This window comes from Mesocricetus auratus, unplaced genomic scaffold (assembly GCF_017639785.1).
Source record: "Mesocricetus auratus isolate SY011 unplaced genomic scaffold, BCM_Maur_2.0 Super-Scaffold_100021, whole genome shotgun sequence".
Lineage (NCBI taxonomy): Eukaryota > Metazoa > Chordata > Mammalia > Rodentia > Cricetidae > Mesocricetus > Mesocricetus auratus.
The window spans coordinates 29,334,563-29,355,427 of NW_024429202.1; the positions used below are offsets into that span (position 1 = coordinate 29,334,563).

Below are 20,865 nucleotides of genomic sequence, written 5' to 3' on the forward strand. Positions count from 1 at the left end.
AGGCCAAAATATGAGACTATGAATTATGTAGTCATATGATATATGTATATGTGTGTGCTGGTATTGAAGGTGTGAGTCTCATTTCAGATTGGATAACATGATTAAAGGCCACAGCTTTTGTGCTCTTTTCCAGACTGAATTTGTGACACACATTGACCTCTCTTATGAGTTTAAACCCCCTTTAATCGGAACAGCAGGTGGTTGCCTTTCTAGAATTTCACTTATTTTAGAGTTTTCTTGACTGATTATTTATGGATTCTTGGAGCCACAGGAATGTGGGTCTCAGTGCTAACTTCTCAGCCAAGTCAGTGCTTTCACCTCCTTGACAAGAAACATCTGGATAAGAGGGTGGAGAGAAATGTGCCTAATTGAGTTTTTCTCTATTGAGTAATGCACTTTTATCTAAATAGAGGGCACCCTTGCAGGTGGTTCTGGTCCAGATCTTGACTTTTGACACAGGTATGTTATTGAGGGACTTGAGTGCTGATGTACACAGAGCCTTCACTTTCTCAGACTGTTTCCCATAGCAAATGTGCTGCTTAGTCAGATCTCTCAACCCAGAGAAGTTCCACCAAGGGGACACAGGTATGAAGCAGCACCTGCTGTGGCAACAGGCCATTAGCAACAGCCAAGCCAATTTACTTGACATTATAAACATGGGTACATTCAAACGGTTCCTCCCTTTGAGGTGAGTATGCCCTCCAGTCATTGCTAAACCCTAAATAAATGGTTTAAACAAATGTTCTCAGAATTTAAAAATATACGTTCTGCTGAACTTAAAGTAGTACTTTATTGATCCAGAAAGGAGAGCTGGTGGGACTCTGCTAGGACAATGACAACAGTGTCACTGGGAATGAATCTTAAAACAATAAGTTGCAAGGCTGGAGAGATGGCTCAGTGGTTAAGAGCACTGACTGTGTTCCTGAGTTCAATTCCCAGCAACCACATGGTGGCTCACAACCACCTTGAATGGGATCTGGTGCCCTCTGCTGGCATGCAGGCAGAAGACTGTATACATAATAAATAAATAAAATATTTAAAATAAACCAATAAGTTGCCACCAACTCATAAACTGTAATACTGTAAGTTTGTTATGAATCTGTTGTTTATAGACACAGTTTCATACATCCTGCCTGTTTATGAAAATAATTTCTCCTAGTATTTATGTGTGGATTTGTACATGAGTCTCTGTGTGTGCATGTGTATGCAGCTATGTGGAGGCTAGAGGTGTCTTTTTAAATCACACTTTGTTGTTGTTGTTTTTTACTCTTTGCTGTTTTTTGGGCACCCATCACCCAGCTCCCAAATAAACACATGGAGGCTTATTCTTTCTTATAAATGCCAAGACTTAGCTTGGCTTATTTCTAGACAGTTTTTCTTAACTTAAGTTACCCCGTTTACCTTTTGCCTCTGGGCTTTTATTTTTCTCTATTTCTGTATATCTTTTCTTTCCTTCTCATTCCGTGTCCGGCTGTGTAGCTGGGTGGCTGGCCCTTTGCATCCTCCTCTCCTCCTTTTCTTGCTCCCTTCTCTCTTTCTCCTATTTATTCCCTTTGCCTGGCAGCGCCACCTACCCTTTCCTGCCTAGCTATTGGCCATTCAGCTCTTTATTAGACCAATCAGGTGTTTTAGGCAGGCAAAGTAACACAGCATCATAGAGTTAAACAAACTCAACATAAAAAAAATCACATCATCAAACAAATATTTCACAGCATAAATGAATTTAACATGTCTTCAACTAATATTCCACAACAACTCTTTACCTTATTCCCCCCACCCCTTTGAGACAGTCTTCCATGGAACCTGGAGCTCTCCAATTGGCTAGGCTGGACGGCCAGCAGGCCCCAGGGATCCTCCAGGCTCTGCCTGTCTACTTTTGGGATTGCAGTGTATGATGACATACTGTCATTTTATGCGGGTGCTAAAGAACCAAACTTTGGTTGTCATGCTTACCCAGCAGGCATCTCACAAAGTGGCCATCTCCTCAGCCCCTCTCTTAATATTTTTAAAGCTCTAGTTAAAACTTGTACCTTTTTGTTTGTTCCCACATCACCCCAGTCTTGTCTCCTGGTCACTGTGCCTGTGGGAGGTCATAGTGATTTGTGCTTTGAAATCACAAATTACACTCAGCATGCTTTCCTGAGCAAGACAGGTGTGTCCAAACTGGCTCATGTATTTTCACAGTAGCTTTCAGGGGACTGGTAGTTTGGTTTTCTTTCTCACTGAGGTAACTTTTGGTTGACACCAAAGGCTGACACTTTTGTGGTAGCATTAGCCACAGTCTGGTGACTGCTACATATGATTCTTTTCAGGGCTTCTGAAGAGCCAGTGAAATGGCAAGAGTATGCTATCTCTGTGACTGAACAATCCATTGCTGCTGCCATCAGCTGGGTTGAGAAAATAGTTTTTGAGCCAACATCTGTGAGAGAGGTTAGCTGCCTGGATGCTCTGCTGGAAGCTGGGAAAGATGAAACTGTAAGTGTGTACCCATGGGGCTTTAAGCTTAACTGGATACATGCAATGTCTTCACACTGCTGATCTGGGCCTCACTCTAAATGCTTCTCATGGAAACCCTAGCATTGTCACTGAGAGTATCTGCCTAGTTTCCTGTCCAGTTGCTATGATAATGTACCCCAACAAAAGCAATTTTGGGGAGAAATGGTTTATTTTTGCTCATAGTTCCAGATTACAGTCCTTATGTGTGGGGGGGTGTCAAAGCAGTAGGAGTTTGAAGGAGCTGGTCGTGTTGTACCCAAAGTCAAGGGGGAAGGGAGGGAGGAAGGGAGGGATGGAGGGAGGGAGGGAGAGAGAGGAAGAAGAAGAACCCTCAATGAAGAAGAAGGAGGAGGAGGAGGAAGAGAAGAAGAAGAAGAAGAAGAAGAAGAAGAGGAAGAGGAAGAGGAAGAGGAAGAGGAAGAGGAAGAGGAGGAGGAGGAGGAGGAGGAGGAGGAGGAGGGAGAAGAGGAGGAGGAGGGAGAAGAAGAGAAAGAGGAAGAGGAGGAGGAAGAGGAGGAAGAAGAGGAGGAGGAGGAGGAGGAGGGAGAAGAAGAAGAGAAAGAGGAAGAGGAGGAAGAAGAGGAGGAGGAGGAGGAAGAAGAAGAAGAGGAAGAAGAAGAAGAAGCTGCCACCACAATGATTCTTAATCATCTTCTCTTTTATATAGCCCAGGACCCAAACCTGGAGGATGATCCTGCTCACATTTAGCTGGGTCTTCCTATATAAATTAATGCAATGAAAGCAGTCTACCACAGAGATGCCCGCAGGCCAATCAGATCTGGGTAATCCTTCAATGAGCAGTTTTTCAGCTGATTCCAGATGGTGACAAGTTGACAAAAGTAACCAGCATGGTCCCCAAAGCATAATCCTGTTCACCCCCAAATCCACAGCCAGTGGAAGAAGCAGGTTCCAGGTTTCAGGTAGGGATCAAAGTGAAAGTTTTGGTGATGGCAGAGTTGGAAAAACCAAACAGGGCCCATATACTTATCCAGTGAGTCTACCCAAGCTTCACTGTGGGGCCTTTATGGCCTCAGGATAGAACTTTACGTAGCTAGTTTGAAGGAAACACACAGGGGTGTGACCAGGCCATGTATCTCTAACATGTTAGTTCTATTATTGCCCTCCTGCTAATTAGAGAAATGAGTCTCTATCTTATAGGACATGGAGGGAATCTTGAGAACAAGGAAATTGGCTTTCCCCAGCATCCAGGTTCTGGCTCTTTCCCAGTTCCTTCTCTTCATGGATGGATCTATTATGTGTATCTAAGCGGATGAGCCTCGTATGATGGTTGGTCAACTTGACACAACACAGAACCACCTGAGAAGAGAGTCTCCATGAGGAATAGTCTACCCTGGGTTGGGCTTGTGGGCATGTCTGTGTGGGGTTGTCTTAGTTGACGTGGGAAGACCCAGCTCACTATGGGCAGTGACAGTGCCTAGTTAGGAGGCCTGAACTACGTAAGAGTAGAGTAAACGAGTTGAGCACAAGTCAGACAGCATGCACACATGCATTTGCCTCTGCTCTTACTGTGGATGCCATGTGATCAGCTACTTCAAGCTCTGTCATCACCATGACTTCCTTGCAGTGATGGACTAAAACCAGGAACTGTGAGCTCAGATGAATGAATTTCTCATCGAAGTTGTTCTTTGTCAAGATACTTATCACAGCAACAGAAATAAAACCAAGACAGAACCTATCATGCATTCTGATGTACTGACACATGGTTTTTTTTTAAAGATTTATTTATTTATTACATATACACCAGATTGAATTGTAGATGGTTGTGAGCCACCATGTGGTGGCTGGGAATTGAACTCAAGACCTCTGGAAGAGCAGTCAGTGCTCTTAACCTCTGAGCCATCTCTCCAGCCCCGACACATGATTTTTGATTGGCACCTTTAATAATAAAACTTCTCCTGAGACAAGAGGTAGTGCCTGGTGTCTCCTTCTGCCATGAGGCATGTTTCTTTGAGTGACTGTGGAGATGGAACTTTTTAAGAGACTGATACAAGGGCAAGGGATTTCTCTGGGTGGGAGGGATTCCTTAGCCAGTTTCAATTCCTCCAGAGTGGGAGATGGAGGTCTGCTTGTCTTTGAGATATAGATGCTGAATACTCGCTTCCTCTATTCTGGAAGACAGGAGTCTCTGTTGAGTTCAGTCTTTATGTAGCTGGATCCAGGAGTTCTTTCTTTCCAAATAAATAAATGTGTGCATGCTGGCACAGCCCCATTGGCCACCAGCCCATGTTTATCGACACTAAGGTGATGGTTTGAAATGGGAACACGTTTTTCTGCCCTCACAAAGCCAGCTGAACACATGCTTTCCATTAAAGAAGAACCAGATACAAATCACTGTGTTCTTTGGTTTCTTCAAGTCTGTTTCAACATCTGCAAAATTCCAAGTGTCTGGATCAAAATAGAATGTATCCCAGGCTTTGGATATGCGTGCATGCGTGTGTGTGTGTGTGTGTGTGTGTGTGTGTGCACTTGTGCATGTGTGTGTTTGCGTGTGTGTGCACATGAACTTGCTCTTTCTTTGTGGACTTGGCTGTATTGATCATTGCTGACTCTGGCCATCTGATATGACTCCAATCTCCAGATGAGTTTGCTTTCCTCTATCTCCCCTGGCTTCATCCCCACTTTAGAAAATATGAACAACCTAGTGAGTGCTAGGGGTGTTCTATAGAAGAAGAATCAAGAAAGGTACTGGCCATCACATTCAACCTGCAAACTAGAGCAAATTCAAAGTGTATACAAACCACAGAAGTCCTTCACCAATAGCCCTATCTGTGGGTGATCTCAAGGAACCCCTAGAGAACATAGCTGTATTGTGTATTAGAAAATGCCAGGCTCTGTGTCTTGGAAGAGTGAAAAATTATGGTGGGGTAGATTGGTTTTTCTAAGGGCCCACTCCTCTGCTCCATGTCCCTCATGACCATCCCACAGAATTTCAATTTATCCATGTAGTCTGCTAGGAATAGAAAAGACTTAAATGTCAAGCTACTTTTGGAATAGTGACTATATCCACCTGGATTTTTCCTACTGATGACAACCTGCTTTGGGTTGTTTTGTTCCAACCACGGGCCCTGAAAGTCATAGATATTAATACCCCAAAATTAACAGGGAAACCTATATTATATGAAGCCCATCTGTGGAGGAGACCATGGGTTCATTCAGTACTGGACGTAGTCACCTAGAAGAAAGAACAAGAAGGGGGAAGTGAGCATGGATGGGGTCTAAGAGGAGCCCAGGTAGAGTGTGAGGGGTCTTTTTAAGTCATGTCTTCAATACTAACAGTTGCAGGGCACACTGTATCCTGTGCAGAAGGACCTGGCTTGTGGGAAGGGCAGCCTGTGAGCTATTGAGATAGTGCTTGGCAGGTGAGGACTAGGGTCCTCGGAGCCCAGCTGTGCTGACCAGCACAGGGTTTCCATGGTACCAGCAGGCCCTGGGAACCTGCAGACACAGTGCTTGAAGGGTCTTTGGGAAAGAAAGGGATATTCAGCAGAGTCCTGGTCCTTGGTCACCCATGAAAGCTATCTGAGGAGTTTCCTTCATGCTTTCAGAAGGCCATCTGCCCCACGGGATGCCTGGCTTTCTGTTTTTATCTCACTCCTTCCTTCATGTGCCTAGTAGGCACACATTTAGATAGTTGTTTTTTTTTAAATCATATTCACAGGGAGACTAAGTGAATGAATTAAAGATAGAATCTCCCAATCCCATGAAGGGGCCTGCCCTGCTGATTGCCAGACTGTCAGTCTGTAAAACGGACACCTCATTTGTTTCCTTGGAACAGTTTAGACAGGTCTAAACATTTTTCATTGTGTCCCTTGATGCCTAAATCAGGGCTCTTGAAAGATATATTGGACATTGAAGGAACGGAAAGGACGGAAATACTGTCAATATGGTTGAGTTTGGGGCCTAAGTGTAGGTCCGGTGGGTTCTGGTCCTGGACACATGGCATAGAATTGAGTTTTGTTTGTTTTTTCAACCAAAGAGATATGGATGGTGCTGGGCTAGGCAGGTGAATTTGCTAAGCCTTATAGGACTCTGGTGGGGATAATGGGTGGAACATAGACCTTAAAGCCTGGAAGGGAGATAGTCAGTGATGGTCCAGGGTATTAGGAGGGATCTAAAAAGCCAACGAGAACTGATGCCAACACTGACCATAAGGAGGAATCATCACCATGAAGAAAACCAGAAAATAAAAATGTTTCAAAGATGGGAAGGCTGTCAGAGCTATGGGGAGGACCAGGAGTTAGAGCCCCAGGTATGGAGTTGGTTTACAACGCTGCAGTATTTCGCCATATGAAAAGAGAGGCAGAGTCTTTGCCAGCCTCCTTACTGTGCTTTGGGCTGCTCTCCATTTTGCTTCTTGAAGAGGGAAGACTTTATGCGGGAGGCTCTGGGATGAGAGCTGGCTTGGACTGGTGGCAGAGTGGGTAGCTGGAGTAGAAGTGCCCACTCGCTGTCCGTTTCTTTTCTTCCTTCCAAAGCCGATGCCAGGAAGATGCCTAGATCTTTTTGTCTGGGCAGAATGCAGGTTACCATGTAATGGTCCAGACTGACACAGGACATAAGGGTGTCCTTCTAATTGTCTAATTATGTGTGTGTGTACACATGTGTGTGTGTGTGTGTGTGTGGATGTGCATGAGTGAGTGCACACACGTGTGCATGGTGAAGGGGTTACACATGTGTAAATTTCTATGAAGGCCCGAGGTCTTCAGATGTCAGAGATCTTCCTCAACTGCTCTCCACCTTTCCTTTTGAGACAGGCTCTCTGGCTGGACCGGGAGCTCTATGATAGCCTATCTGCCCAGTGAGCCCCGTGGGTCCCGCTGGTCTGTATCCCAAGCACTGGGATTATAGACACTCACCACTCACTGAGCCTGACTTCTGCAAGAGTCCTGGGGATCTAATTCAGGTCCTCATGCTTGAGCTTCAAGTGCTTTATGGGTTGAACCATCTCCCCAGACCTTACCACTCAATTTTATGGGAAATAAATGGCAGGAGCTTTTGGCTCACTCCAAAGAGGCTGAACACCTCAGTGCGGTAAAAGCAATTTTCAGTTCAATGACATCTCAAGGGAATAACATCTCTGCATGAGAGCTTCTTTTTCTTGGGCCATTGCCAGAAGCAGTGAAGCATCCTGCCCGAGACTGCTAGTACAACCCTCCCCATCTCTAGGTCCTTATCTTCCTTTTGCTCTCACAGACCCTGGGAGATGCCGTGTCTGTTCCCTGTCTTGGGCCATGTGTCATTTCCGATGCCTTTGAGAGATTATTCCTACATTAGACTTGGGCACAGAGGTAACGGGAAAACACTTGTGAGTGACAGTGCCTCGCTTGCACACCCGGCACAAGGCCTGTGTCACACACCAGGAAGCGGAATGGCCTGGGAAGCATTTGCTGGAAAACACAATCTAGTCAACTTGACACTTCATGGAAGGCTGTTTCATAGATTTTTTTTTCCTGCCTGCTGGGTGGTTGGTGGGAGATGTACCACATTCATCGGGCTTTGTTTCTTAGAGGTTACTTTTTTTAAAAATCTGGAGCTAGTGTTGACAGACTGGATAGAAAGAGGCATGGGAGGGAGCAGGGCTTTTCTGTGCCTGTGGTGGAGGTAGTGGCTGGCATTGTCCAATCTGGGTTCTCACCTTGGCCATCTAACTCCCAGCCTGGGTCCTTGGCTACCCCTGTTCTACTTGCCCCCTCAGACGCTTAGTATGCTCTTTTTTTTTTTTTTTTTTTTTTTTTTTTTGCTACAGACATAGGCTCTTAACCAACTGGGCAACCAGTCATGAGTCTATCCCCTCTCTACCAGGTTCAAAGTTAAGGCGGAAACACATTGGCTAGCTTCAGATTATAAGGATTTGAGATTAAAGCATAAATAAACCATGGGCCTAAGAAGCCTGTTTTTCACCCCCACACAGTAAATTTGTAGAGGCCTCTACCCAGTTCTCTGTGGAAATGATCAATTAAGGTGATTTTGAGGGACAGGTTCAGATGGTCTATATTTCTGGCTTGCTTTGATTTGTACTTTCGGAGATTTCTTTAAAATACACATATTGGCATGAGTATAGATTCGCGAAGTGTAGAAAACCAAGCCATGCAGGATGAGTTGTGTTGTCTCTTGCCTGGGTTCATGCATTCATGTCAGGAGAAGAACAAGAGTGGTACCATTGAGGACACATCTCACAGCCCCTTTGGGCTTTTGTTGAGGGTGACCTCGCTCGCTCGCTCGGACACCCCTTGGGGGAGGGGGTGAGAAGACCAAGCACTGGGAGTCAGGGAGGAGCAGAGCGTGCTGCAGAAGCATTTATAAGAAAGTTAAACCTGCCTTTATACACCCTCTCAAGGTCCCATTGGCTCAGGTGGCTGACTCTGCTGCATGTCCTTTCCTCATTGGTGTTTCTGGCTGTCTTCATCAGCAGTCTCTGGGCCTTGAGGCAGGCTTGGTGGGTTGGCCCAGGAAGTGCCTGCTGTGCGTGCACATGCTTGTGAGGGCTGGCCTGGGCACAGGGGTCAGGGCGATTGCGGCTTGGGTAGGCCGGCAGCAGTTTCTCCTTCAGGCTTTTGCATATCCCTGGATTATGCCAAGATTTCTGGTGAAGTGTGCATTTCCCAGAATCCCTAGATTAATATGGATGTGCCACTGTAGTCGAGGAAGTAAGTCAAGCCAAGTCTTGCATGTTTGCTCTCACAGATGCTCAAACTGAGGCTGTGGTCGTAGAAGAGGTGTATCTGTTACTTTTCTCAGGGGCGGTGGTCATAGAAGACGTGCATTTGTGACTTTTCCTGTTGCTGTGACAGGAAACAAGAAGGGTTTATTTGGCTGGCAGGTTAAGAAGGGATACTCTGTCACTGCGGGGAAGGCACGGTGGCAGGAGTGTGATGAGCTCTGTGGCACTCAGGAAGCAGCAGACAGGAAGCAGAACTGGACCGTGAAACCTCAAAGCCTGCTTCCAGTGACACATTTGCCTCAGCAAGGCTCTACCTCTAATGGTTCTAGAACTTTTCAAAAACCCTGTCACCAGCTGGGGACTGCATGCTGAAACAAATGAGTCAATGGGGGACATTTCACATCCAATCTACAACAGGAAGGGGACAAGGAACAAGAGGGAAGATAAGAGAGGCTAACAGAGAGGGTAGAGGTACCCAGGATTTTGTATAGTTAATGTGCACCAACACAAAAACGTGTATGTGTAGTGTGTGTTTGTGTGGTGTATGTGGTGTGTGTGTGTGTGTGTCTGTGTACAGTGTGTCTGAGTGTAATGTGTAGTATGTGTGTTGTGTGTCTGTGTGGTGGTGATGATATATGTATGTGTGGTATTATGGTGTGGATGGTTATAGTATGTGTAGTATGGTTTGTGTGTGTGTAATGTATGGTGTGTTATGTGTCTATTGAGTATGGTGTGGTGTGTGTGCATGGGGGTATGGTGTGGGTATGTAGTATGTTGTATGGTGTGTGTGTGTGTGTGTGTGGTCTGGGGTATATAGGGGATGTGGTGTATGTCTGTGTCGCATTGGGTGGTATGCAGTGCACATGTTGTGTTTGGTGTGAGTGTGATGCATGATATGTCGTATGTATGTTAACTATATGTATGTATGTGGTGTGGTGTGTGATGTATCTGTGTGTGCCATGTATGCAGTGTGTGTGTGTGGTGTGGTATGGTGCGTGGAGTACATGTGAGTGTGGTATGTGGGAGTGCTTGTGTGTGTTAATTATATGTATGTATGTGGTGTGGTGTGTGGTGTGTCTGTGTGTGTGATGTATGCAGTGTGTGTGTGTGTGTGTGGTGTGGTGTGGTATGGTGTGTGGGGTACATGTGAGTATGGTATGTGGGAATGCTTGTGTGTGTATTGCTTCTGACATGGACAATCCATTCAGCGTTCTACTCTGGCATGGCTGTGTGGAGCAGAGCAGGGTCGGGTGGGGTGGGCAGGGGATGTCACATCCTTCTCCTGACCAGCTGTGTAAAGTCAGGACGGCCTCATCTCCCAGGCATGTGTTTCCCTAGTGTGGCAAGAGCAGAGGATGAACCAGCTGGGGTACACCCTCTCTTCTGCATCCTGCCTCAGGTTGACGATGGATGAATTTGTGCTGTAGAATTCTGGCACCACCTGGGGAAGTGGATAATCATATGCTCCCTGCCCTCAGTGGCTGCTCCCTGCCCTCAGTGGCTGGCTGAGCCAAAACCTTCCCTCTCCTGTCTATGTCCCTGTGGGCCTGGGGCAGCTGCTCTCCAAATTTGTCAACTATCTTCTTTGTGTAGCACCCAAGGACCACGACCACTGTCACAAGACCCTGAATGACTCACTTGCTGGCCTTGCATCTCAACGTCATCACAAGATACTAAGCATAACTTCTTTCTGTCCTCTCTTTTTTTTCAGCAATTAGAAAATGTGTTGCTGATGAGTCTAGTGCAGGGCTGGAGTATATGGCAGGTGGTAAGTCATTGTCATTGGTGCCTCTGTCTTGCAGATCGAAGCCATTTACTACTTTGTGGTGGGGGATGTTCCCAAGGAGTCCCAGAAGATTCTTCTCCAGAGGGTTTTGGAGATCCCATATCCCGTCTGCACAGTGTCCTTCAATGCCAGAGGAGAAGAAACTGTGGCTTTCCTAAAGGATCTGAGTGCCAAGGCCCACAGCAGGTAGGCAGAAGATGGACTCAAGAGTGGGTGGACAACTTGCAGTCTAGATGCTTACCCCATGTGTCCTTGTGGACAGTCTCCATGGCTTGTGTACCCTTTTCTTTATCATACATCAATCCAGTTCTTCTGTTTCCATGTCTCGGGGCCCTCTCAGTCAGCTGATTCCTAGAGATAGAAGTACTGCCTGGAGGTTACAGGCGCGGGTGCCCAGGGCAGTTATTACACCAGGGCCAGATATTGGATGACTGGAGATAGCTCCACACCCTAGGGCCAGATATTGGACAGCTGGAGATAGCCCTGCACTCCACAGCTCACTGCAATTGTTCACATTAGCCAATCTTTTTTTTAAACATATAAGTTATTGCTGTTAAATAAGAGGGAACTGTTAGTGATACTAAGGCCTGGACTTAGCCTTTATTGACACCAAAGGCAAGCCGGAAACACATATTTTCACCCACCATTTTGCCTAACAGAGTTGGTGGAAATGCTATCTTTGTCCACAGCTCCAGGAATCCATGTCTCAAGAGGGCCAGGACTCTTCATGTGCAACAAGACCTGTGAGAATCTGAGCTCACTACCCCAGAAACTCTTCACACACTTTGAAATCACCAGACACAAGGTTTTGACCCTGGGATCCCAAGTATCCCCAAATACGTAAAAGGGGGCTCCTCATCCAGTCTCTCTGGGGTAGGAAGACATGCTGGCAGGACCCTCCCTGGCTTATCCTTGCCTCCCATTTCCCGGGGAACTTTCTCTAGGACGTTCAGCACCCAGGGAACAGCATGCCACAGGCAGCACTGACTCAGCTGCTTACTGACTTTAGATCGTCCATTGCAGGGTGGCGGGTTTGCATACAGTGGTCAGGTAGAGGTATGCCATCCTCTGTGTGCTTTGGCCCCTCACAAGGGAGCCCAGTGCACAGCCCTTAGTGCTACGGCCTGTTATAGTGTGGGCTCAGACACACCACACCTTCTGCTGCTCCTTTGTGCTCTGGGCTTCTGGGCCCAGCTAGAGGGCCGTGAATACCCAGCAGGAAACAAGCATGTCTTTCTGGGCATAGCGTGCTGGTTGCTTAGGCTATGGGCTCTCCAGCTGGACTCTGATTCCCCCCCCCACTCCCACAACCAAAGGTGCCAAGGGCATGTTTGTGTAGAACCACCAGTGTCGGTGTGGGTGCTGTGGTACAGTCATACTCTCCAAAGAAGTTTCATAATTGTGTCTCACCCCATTAGAGGAACTTCTGCCCTGCTCTCTTTTCTAATCTGGAGAAGAGATCAGAGAGTAGAAAGTTCTAGACACCCAAGACCTTGGCACTAAGGGTTCAAGGACACTCAAGACAGAACTCATGACTCCCCAACCCGCATTCACACCTTGCCCTATTAGGTGGTCACCAAAGGAGGGGCACTGGCCATTTCTGCTCTAGAAAGTGCGTAGGGAGGTAGGCATAGCCACACTGTGTGCCCCGGCCTCCAGGCCACAGGAATGAGGCTGTCTTGTTCAAGTCACTGTGCCAGTCTCACCGGGAACTCTTTAGGAAAATGATAAGTCTTTCCACAATCCAGGAGGCCGAGACCACTCCCACTTTTATTTGTCCGTCTGTCCACTCCAAGTGGTCCAGCAGGATTTCCTGAGTTGAACTAGCAGTGGTGAGGAGAGGCTGATAAGCATCACCAGAGACTTCCTTGTGAATCAGAGGCTAAGTTTCAGGAGTGCAATTTAGGGGCTGATGATGTAGCTCAAGGTGCGACTAACGTGTGTGAGGGCCTGTAATCCAGTTGTAGCACTGCACAGAAACGGGGGAGAGAAAGAGAAAGAGATGAGCCCATCCATCACCTTGTACCACACCAGCAGCTGCAAGCTTTCAAGTGCTCATGAACCCTCTTGGGATCTTATTAAAGTTAGATTCTGACTCGGCAGGTCCAGGCAGGAACCTGGGATTACAGATCTCTCACCAGCTCCCAGGCGACACTGCTGCTGTTCCTCGGACCACACTTTGAGTTGGCAGGCTCCCCCAAACTTGCCCACACAGGAATTCTTTTCATTAGCTCTTAAGCTCAAGCCCTGGGGCAGTACGTGTTTGCTGAGCTACAGTTGACTGAAGCCACTCAGCAATAGGCAAATTAGTCAAGGCTGGCTGTACCCCCAATCGACACTAATGGCTGCTAGTCAGGGTCCCTCATTTGATGCCTGGGCCATGAAAACTATGTTAATATGATAGAGACTTAGAGACAATATAACACTATCATTTTCCTAGAATCAAGAAATACCATTTGGTATTGAGCTATATGAGTAGCGAAACCACCACATAAAATCCCAAACCATTCTGGTGTGTGTGTGTGTGTGTGTGTGTGTGTGTGTGTGTGTGTGTGTGTGTGTGTGTGTGTGTGTCTGTAGCTGAATATGGGTGCCAGAGTCAATGCTGGGCATTTTTCCTAGTTACTTGTCGCCTTATTTTCTGTGATAGGGCTTCTCACTGAACTTGAAGATTACTGATTGAGTTAGGCTGACTGACCAGCAAGCTCCAGAAATCTGTCTGTCCATATCTCATCAGTGCTGGGATCATAGGTGTATGCTGCCACCCTTAGCTTTATACGTGGGTGCTGGGGATCTGAACTCAGGTCCCCGTACTTGCTCAACAAACTGAGCCAGCCATCTCCTCTGCCAGGCTTGGATTGTGGGAGTTGACAAGGCAAGGTATAGGGAAATCAGAGGATATGGTTAAGGTGTAGAGACTTGGCATTGGGTATAGCGTTGTATACCCGTAGTCCCAGCTACTTGGGCAATAGAGGCAGGAGGATTGCTTGAGCCTAGAATTTCAGGATGGACAGGGCAACATAGTGAGACCCAGTCTTGAGAAGACAAAACGAACAAACAAAATCAAGATTTGGAGCACCAAAGACAGCAAATTGACTGAGAGAATTGATACGCATGTGCCAATTATATAACACCTTTCATGTTTCAGATTCCACGCCTTTGCTGAGAGGACCGAGTGTCTAGCATTCTCCGCATTTTCCACAGAGGATGTTGACAGCTCAATGACTTGGAATTCAAGGAAACTGAAAGGAAGACTCCCTCCAGGTACCTGGAATCCTGAAGGAGCAGTATCACTTATAATCTTAGTCATTTCAAGTGGTCTGCAATACAGTTCGGAAATAAAGGACAAAGCAGGGACCACCCATATCTTTCGCATTATTTCTGTGGTACAAGGGTGCACCCAATGGAACCTCATAGCGGGTTGGTCTGTCTGGAGACTGCTTTAAATGTGTCATGCGTAGAATCTAAGTGATGTGTGCTTGCTGACATAGAAACCTTCTTGAGATGTGACCCTAGCCATGCTATTTCTGGGGTTAGGTCTAAGTTAGGCAGAACCACCCTGTTGCCTGGGTTAGCTGTTGCCTGGGTTAGCTGTTGCCTGGGTTAGCTGTTGCCTGGGTTAGCTGTTGCCTGGGTTAGCTGTTGCCTGGGTTAGCTGTTGCCTGGGTTAGCTGTTGCCTGGGTTAGCTGTTGCCTGGGTTAGCTGTTGCCTGGGTTAGCTGGGGTCCCTGCAGTTCTCAGGAGAGCTCTCTGTGCTTCTTGTGATGGAAGCTGTACTTGCAGGGTGAGCCTGCCCTTGTGAGGGTCAAGGCTAAACAGGGACTTTTATGGATGCTGAGGGAACCTCATTTTTCATTCAGGAATGTGGTCTAGTGCATGAGATCACAAATTAGGGAGAAAGGGAGCTATGATTCAGAAAGCCAGTAATGGAACTGTACTCAGAAAGCCAAGAGATGGGAATTCCTTTGGGGCTGATGAAATGGCAAAATGCTAGACTCTGAATAAAGACAGGGAAGGAGGGTCCTGTCTGAATATTACATGACGCAGCACAGCCTGGCACCGCAACTATTTAGAAATTGTTGTGGTTTGACTGAGATGCCCCCTGCATCCTCAGGTGTTTAGATACTTGGACCCCCAACTGGTGATGATGTTTGGAGAGGCTTAGGAGTTGTGAGCTGGCTCAGAAGTGTGACATTTGGGGGGAACTCTGAGGTTTTAAAGCCTCCCACCAATCCCAGTTCACTCTTTCTGTCTCCTGCGTATAGTTTAAGATGTGAACTCTTGTGGGTTGGTGGTGCACACCTTTAATCCCAGCACTTGGGAGGCAGAGGCAGACGGATCTCTGTGAGTTTGAGGCCAGCCTGGTTTATAGAACTAGTTCCAGGACTGCCAGGGCTACACTCTTAGCTTGCTGCTCCCTTCACCATGCCTGTCTGCTGCTATCTTCTTCACATGATGGGGATTCTGGTGCCCAAATTCTGAACCCCCAAATCACCAGGAGATCCATTCTGATATAAAAACAGAATCTTTCATTGTTTAATGAGTTAACTGTCTTTAACTCTGGCCCTTCGTCTGTTTATCATGGCAGGTGGTGTTAGAAGGACCTGGAGAAACTGTGAGGTGGGGAATTTATTGGGGTGTGCAAGGGGTGGGGGAGTGTCTAGGGATATGAAACTGTCTCAGAATTGGTGTGCTTCCAGGCTTGGGTGACCTGTCCTGTGTTGATTGGTCAACTGGTTGTTATGGACTATAGGCCCTCCCAGGGCTGTTGCTATGCTCTGCATATCACTTTTACCATTAAGCACTCCCAAAACCCACCAGCTAACTTTTGATTGGTTACTTGCCACGTGGAGGGATCTGACCTTCTAGTGACTGGGTGGAGGGGCAAGGTCAGGCAAGCACATGTTGCTGAGTCTTCTGCAGCCTGTCATGGCTGCTAGAGCAGAGGGCTGGGTGAGAGCCTGATCCCTTCCATAATGAACTCTTATCCCTCTAAAATAAATCCTCCCTTCTGTAAGTTGTCCTTGTTATGGTATTTTACCACAACAACAGAAAAACGACTCTGACTAAGAGAGCCAGTGCCTGCCTCTGCCCTCCTGCACCACTGTAGTTATTAAACAGGCTTCTAGTTTCAGTGTAAGGCAAGGAGGACTCCTTGGGTGGAGGGAAGACGCTGAAGAGTCCTTGCTTTGCTTAACAGTGTTGCCAAGGCTCAGAGGAGAAGGGCGTTTGCATCATCGGCCAGTCTTCAAGATGGAGAGAATGGCAGGGTATCAGGCAGAAAGCCCACACTTGACACACGCTTTGCATATTCAGATTCTTCACGTTGCAGAGAGTATAGCCAGGGAGAGATTTCTATAGAGCACTGCTCTAGGTAACCGGCACATTTTTCTGATCATGAAGTGGACATGTCCAGATAACTTGAGAAAATGATTGGTGCTCAGTTGTGCAGGTTAGTTTTTTGTCAACTTGACACAAGTGAGAGTCGTCTGGGAAGACGGAACAGCAGCTAAGGAAATACCTCCATCATACTGCTGGCCTGTAGGCAAGACTGTGGAGCAATTTTTATGTTAAAATTAATGATTGATGTGGGAAGACCGAGTCTACTGTGGGCAATGCCACCTCTGGGCATGTGGTTCTGGGCTGTCTAGGAAAACAGACTGAGCAAGCCATGGGGGGTAAGCCAGTAAGTCATGTTCCTCCATGGTCGTCTCTGTATGGGTTCTTGCCTGGAGTAACTTCCCTGACTGCTCTTAATGATGGATTTTAAGCTCTAAAGATGAAATAAACCCTTTCCTCCCCAAGCAGCTTTTGGTCATGGTGTTTATCCAACCACTGGGTGCTTCGGTCAGGGTGGAGAACAAGAGCTGTCCTCAGCTCCCCAAGGCTTGTCAACTGTTACAAATGGGACTTGATTTTGACCTGTACATTCTCTGAGGTCCTAGTCCGTTTGCTGCTGCTGCTACTCCGCAATACCTGAATAATTTATAAAGGTCGGGGATGTATTTGGCTCATAGTCCCCAAAGCTGAGAAATCTAAGAGCATGTAGCTGGCGAGGACAAAGGGCTTTTATGATGCATCCTTGCCAGGGAAGAAGGTTGAAAGGAAAATGGGGTTCACTTTGATATCAAGTCCTCCCTCACAGTGACTAACCCCCACCCACAACAGTGCCATTAATTCATGCACAAGGGCAGAGCCCTGATCACCTCTTAGCAAGTCCCACTTCCCACTCCCAATTCTGTTGCTCTGGGGTGTCACATACAAACAACAGCACCTGACATCCGGTGACAAGGGAAACACTTGCCCATGTAGCTAGATAGCATTTCCACAGCTACTATCTTCTCAGCCCTGGAAGCAGACCACTTACAGTAAAGACAGAAATATTTTTTTAAGAATGAAATGTTCAGAATGCCTTCATTTTAGTAATCATGCGTTCCAGATTTGGGAGGGAGATATAATGTCCTAAATATGCGATCTCGTCTATCCATCACAATGCCCCAGAAATGCCAGCATTCCAAAGTTGACTTCTTCCACTCAAAAACTGCCCAGAAATCTTTGGCAGCTGATCTTGGTTTAGAAAATGTGTGGTTTCCTGTTTCACCTGGGCTCTGGTAGCAGTTCTCTAATCTTTTTGTCATTGTTGTTATTATAGTTGTCATTCTGTGTCCCCCTTACCACACCAGCTGCTACATTATCGTCTTCCAAACCTCCCACAGGGTGGGCCGAGTCTGACTCCTCAGGAGATCTCTTTTTCTTCGTTGGGCAGAAAACAGCCTTTCAAAGGGAGACTTAGACAGTCACTACTTAGAGAACCCACTCGCCAACCTGAGAGAAAGTTCCAGTTGTTGCTAACTTTAGATTCTGTATATTTGATTATTAAAGTCTGGCTCCTCTCCTTGCTCTACCCTAGTACAGAAACAGAATAAAAATAAGACAAAAGGATCACTCTGCAGCCAAGATAAAGAATAGTTTGTAAATGATAGTGTGCATACATATATACATATGATACGTATATGTGACACACACATAATGACAGTATCTTTAAGTGTATAGCTCAGCTTTATTAAGAACATTCACTTTCTGAGCAGCTGTCACAGCTACTCAGCTCCCGAACTCTGTCTTTTTCAAGTGGAAACTCTGCACCTGTGAAACAATGAATTCCCCATGTCTTATTCTGTTTGTGCCACTATAACAAAACATCAGAGCCTGGATATTCATAAAGAACAGAAATCGATTTCTTATAGCTCTGAAGGCTGAGCAATCTAAGATCAAGATGCCGGCAGATGCAGTGTCTCACGCACTTCCTGATTCCAAGATGGTACCCTGCTGCTGCATCCTCCAGAGGGTACATGTGTTGGATCCTCACTTGGCTGAAGAGATGAAAAGGCAGGAAACCGCAAACAGAGCTCCCTTCAGTGCCCCGCTTTCTTTAAAAAGTATTTTATTGCATATCTCTCTCTCTCTCTCTCTCTCTCTCTCTCTCTCTCTCTCTCTCTCTCTCTCTCTCCCACTCCCCCCACACCCCCACGCGCACGTGTGTGTGTGTGTGTGTGTGTGTGTGTGTGTGTGTGTGTGCATGTCTGTGGCACAATGCGCATTTGGAGGTAAAAGGACAGTTAACAAGCTCCAAGCATCAAAAGATAAGATGAAGAGTGACGCCCGAGTGACTGAGGAAAACATCTAACCTTGACCTCTGGGTTATACATCCACACATATAACTGGGGGGGGGGTAGAGAGGGAGAGGGAGAGACAAAGAGATAGAGAAACATAGACAGAAGACAGACAGAGAGACACACACAGAGAATTAAATTAATTCTTGCTTGTGTATGTGTGGTGCATACTCATCTCTGTGTATGATACACATTATTCCATGTCCTAATGACCTGCTCTAACCCTCTGCTGGATTCCCTTGAGACAGTCTTCCACTGATCCTAGAGTTTGCTACTTTTTGATTAGGCTGGTTGGTCAGTAAGTCCCTGAAATCTCTCCTGTCTCCAACCTCTCAATGACTGAGTTTCAGGCATTCTTGCTTACACCAGACTTTTATGTGAGTGTTGGGGATTTGAGCTTAGTCTCCTCAGTCCCAAAATAATGTTGAATTGTCATTAAAAATAATTTATTATAACATTTTTATGCATTTTTTGTTTTTGTTGTTCCACCCCCGACTCCCCTTCTGGCTCCTTCCCCATTCTCATGATCCCCAATGTACACATGCGCACACATATGCAGTAACTTTAAGTGTATAGCTTAAAGTATATACCTCAAAGTGGGATTCCTGAGTCATACATGGTAATTCTATTTGCATTTTTCGAGGAGCCTCCATACTGTTTTCTACAGCAGTGGTATTGTTGTATATTCCTGCCAACAGTGTACAAGTGTCCTGTGTCCTTGTGAACATCTGTTACTTTCTGTACTCTCTGTATTTTTCATGGTAGTCATCCTAATGGGTGTCTCAGTGTGGTTTTGATGTGTATTTCCTGTAGTGATATTTAACATTCTCATGAGTTTATTGAAAGAAATACAGTGTATTTAAAAATTCAAAATGGATGCAAAGTATCCATGATGATCAAGATAACGATCCAGTCTCTTTCTAGCCTGCTGGAAAATACTCCCAGCCACTGTAGGGGATCCCTTCTTTGAGACTTGGTCAGAGATCCTTAGTAGTGCTTGGGTATCAAGTTGCCACTCCAGGATAAGCCACCCCAAGATGGACAAATGCGGGGATTCTCTGAGCTTTCTCACCTCCAGGCTGCAAGTCTGTGGTGGTCAGAAAGTGGTGCTGTGTGCAGAGGAGGGAGAGCTGCAGTGCTTTGGGGGCCTCTTGGCTCAGCACCAGTTTTACAAGATGAAACAGAACGCTGTCTGCCTTCAGCCAACCTCCCCATCAACTGGATCGGCTCCAGTATCAGGGTGTGCAGAAAGAAGCTGCTCCAATGTCTTGGTTTCGTGGGTCGGGTTTATTTTTTCACAAAATTCGTTTTGTTTCTTGTTTGTCTTTTTCTTTAACTTATGCTTTTTATTATGCCCTTGCTATTATTATTTTTTTAACTTCAGCATGTGGATTTTTATTCCTCTTATATCTATGTAATTTTGATTGCCTTTTTTAATTGTGCACCGTTTTACATCTCTGGCTCTCCGGCGGGTGTGGTGTGTGTGCTGTCACCCGTCAGGTGCATCTTTTTAGCGCACTTCCTCCTTTCCTTCTCTCCTGCCCCCGCCCTCTTTTGTTACATCCAATGGTTATTTCTGTTTAAAGTTAGCACACAAAGTAACGGATTTCATTATGATGTCTTCACACACATGTGGCATTACACTTTGTCTTTATTCATCCACCTGGACCTCCCCACTCCCTTGCTGGTCCCCCTCCCGCCAGATTGTCCCCACTCTTGCCTTTATGTCACATGTATTCTATTGCTTTCTCTTTTTATCCTCCCCTCCCATTCTTATTCCTTCACAGGTCCCTTTTGTATTTTCATCACACACACACACACACACACACACACACACACACGCTGTACACTTAAACACCTTCAGTATTTATCCTTCTGAATCCGGCTGATTTATTTATATATTTTGTTTATATTAATGATCTCCAGTTGTATCCATTGTCCTGAAGAGTCATGATTGCTATTTCCTCAGCCGACAGGCGGCAAGCCTGAGGTGGTCAGGAATGGGTGTTGGTATGGAAGGATGGGCAGTCCCTAAGGGAACAATACAACTCCATTGTTGTACATGTGCCCCGTTAGCTCTGTCCATTCAACAGCTGATGGACATCTAGGCTGGTTCCATTATCTGGCTACGGTAAGGAGCGCAGCAGTGAATATGGATTTTCAGGTGTCTCTGAGGTGTGCAGGATTCTTTCAGGCATACCCAGGAAAGGTGTAGTTGAGACACGTGGTCG

At 46.3% G+C, this 20,865-nt stretch overlaps 1 protein-coding gene across 6 annotated transcripts in view; it reads left to right on the plus strand.

Moving 5' to 3' along the window:
- The window catches only part of Vwa3b (von Willebrand factor A domain containing 3B), a 175,361-nt gene that overhangs the window by 18,043 nt on the left and 136,453 nt on the right, over positions 1 to 20,865 (plus strand). For all 6 annotated transcript variants that reach the window (XR_005870130.1, XM_040729482.1, XM_040729485.1 and 3 more), the window contains 3 exons: positions 2,313 to 2,475; positions 10,981 to 11,150; positions 14,113 to 14,228. Coding sequence is in view for 5 of the 6 variants with exons in the window: in XM_040729482.1 (XP_040585416.1) it covers positions 2,313 to 2,475; positions 10,981 to 11,150; positions 14,113 to 14,228 (449 nt within the window). In the remaining variant the exon portion in view is untranslated. The remainder of the gene's footprint in view (positions 1 to 2,312; positions 2,476 to 10,980; positions 11,151 to 14,112; positions 14,229 to 20,865) is intronic.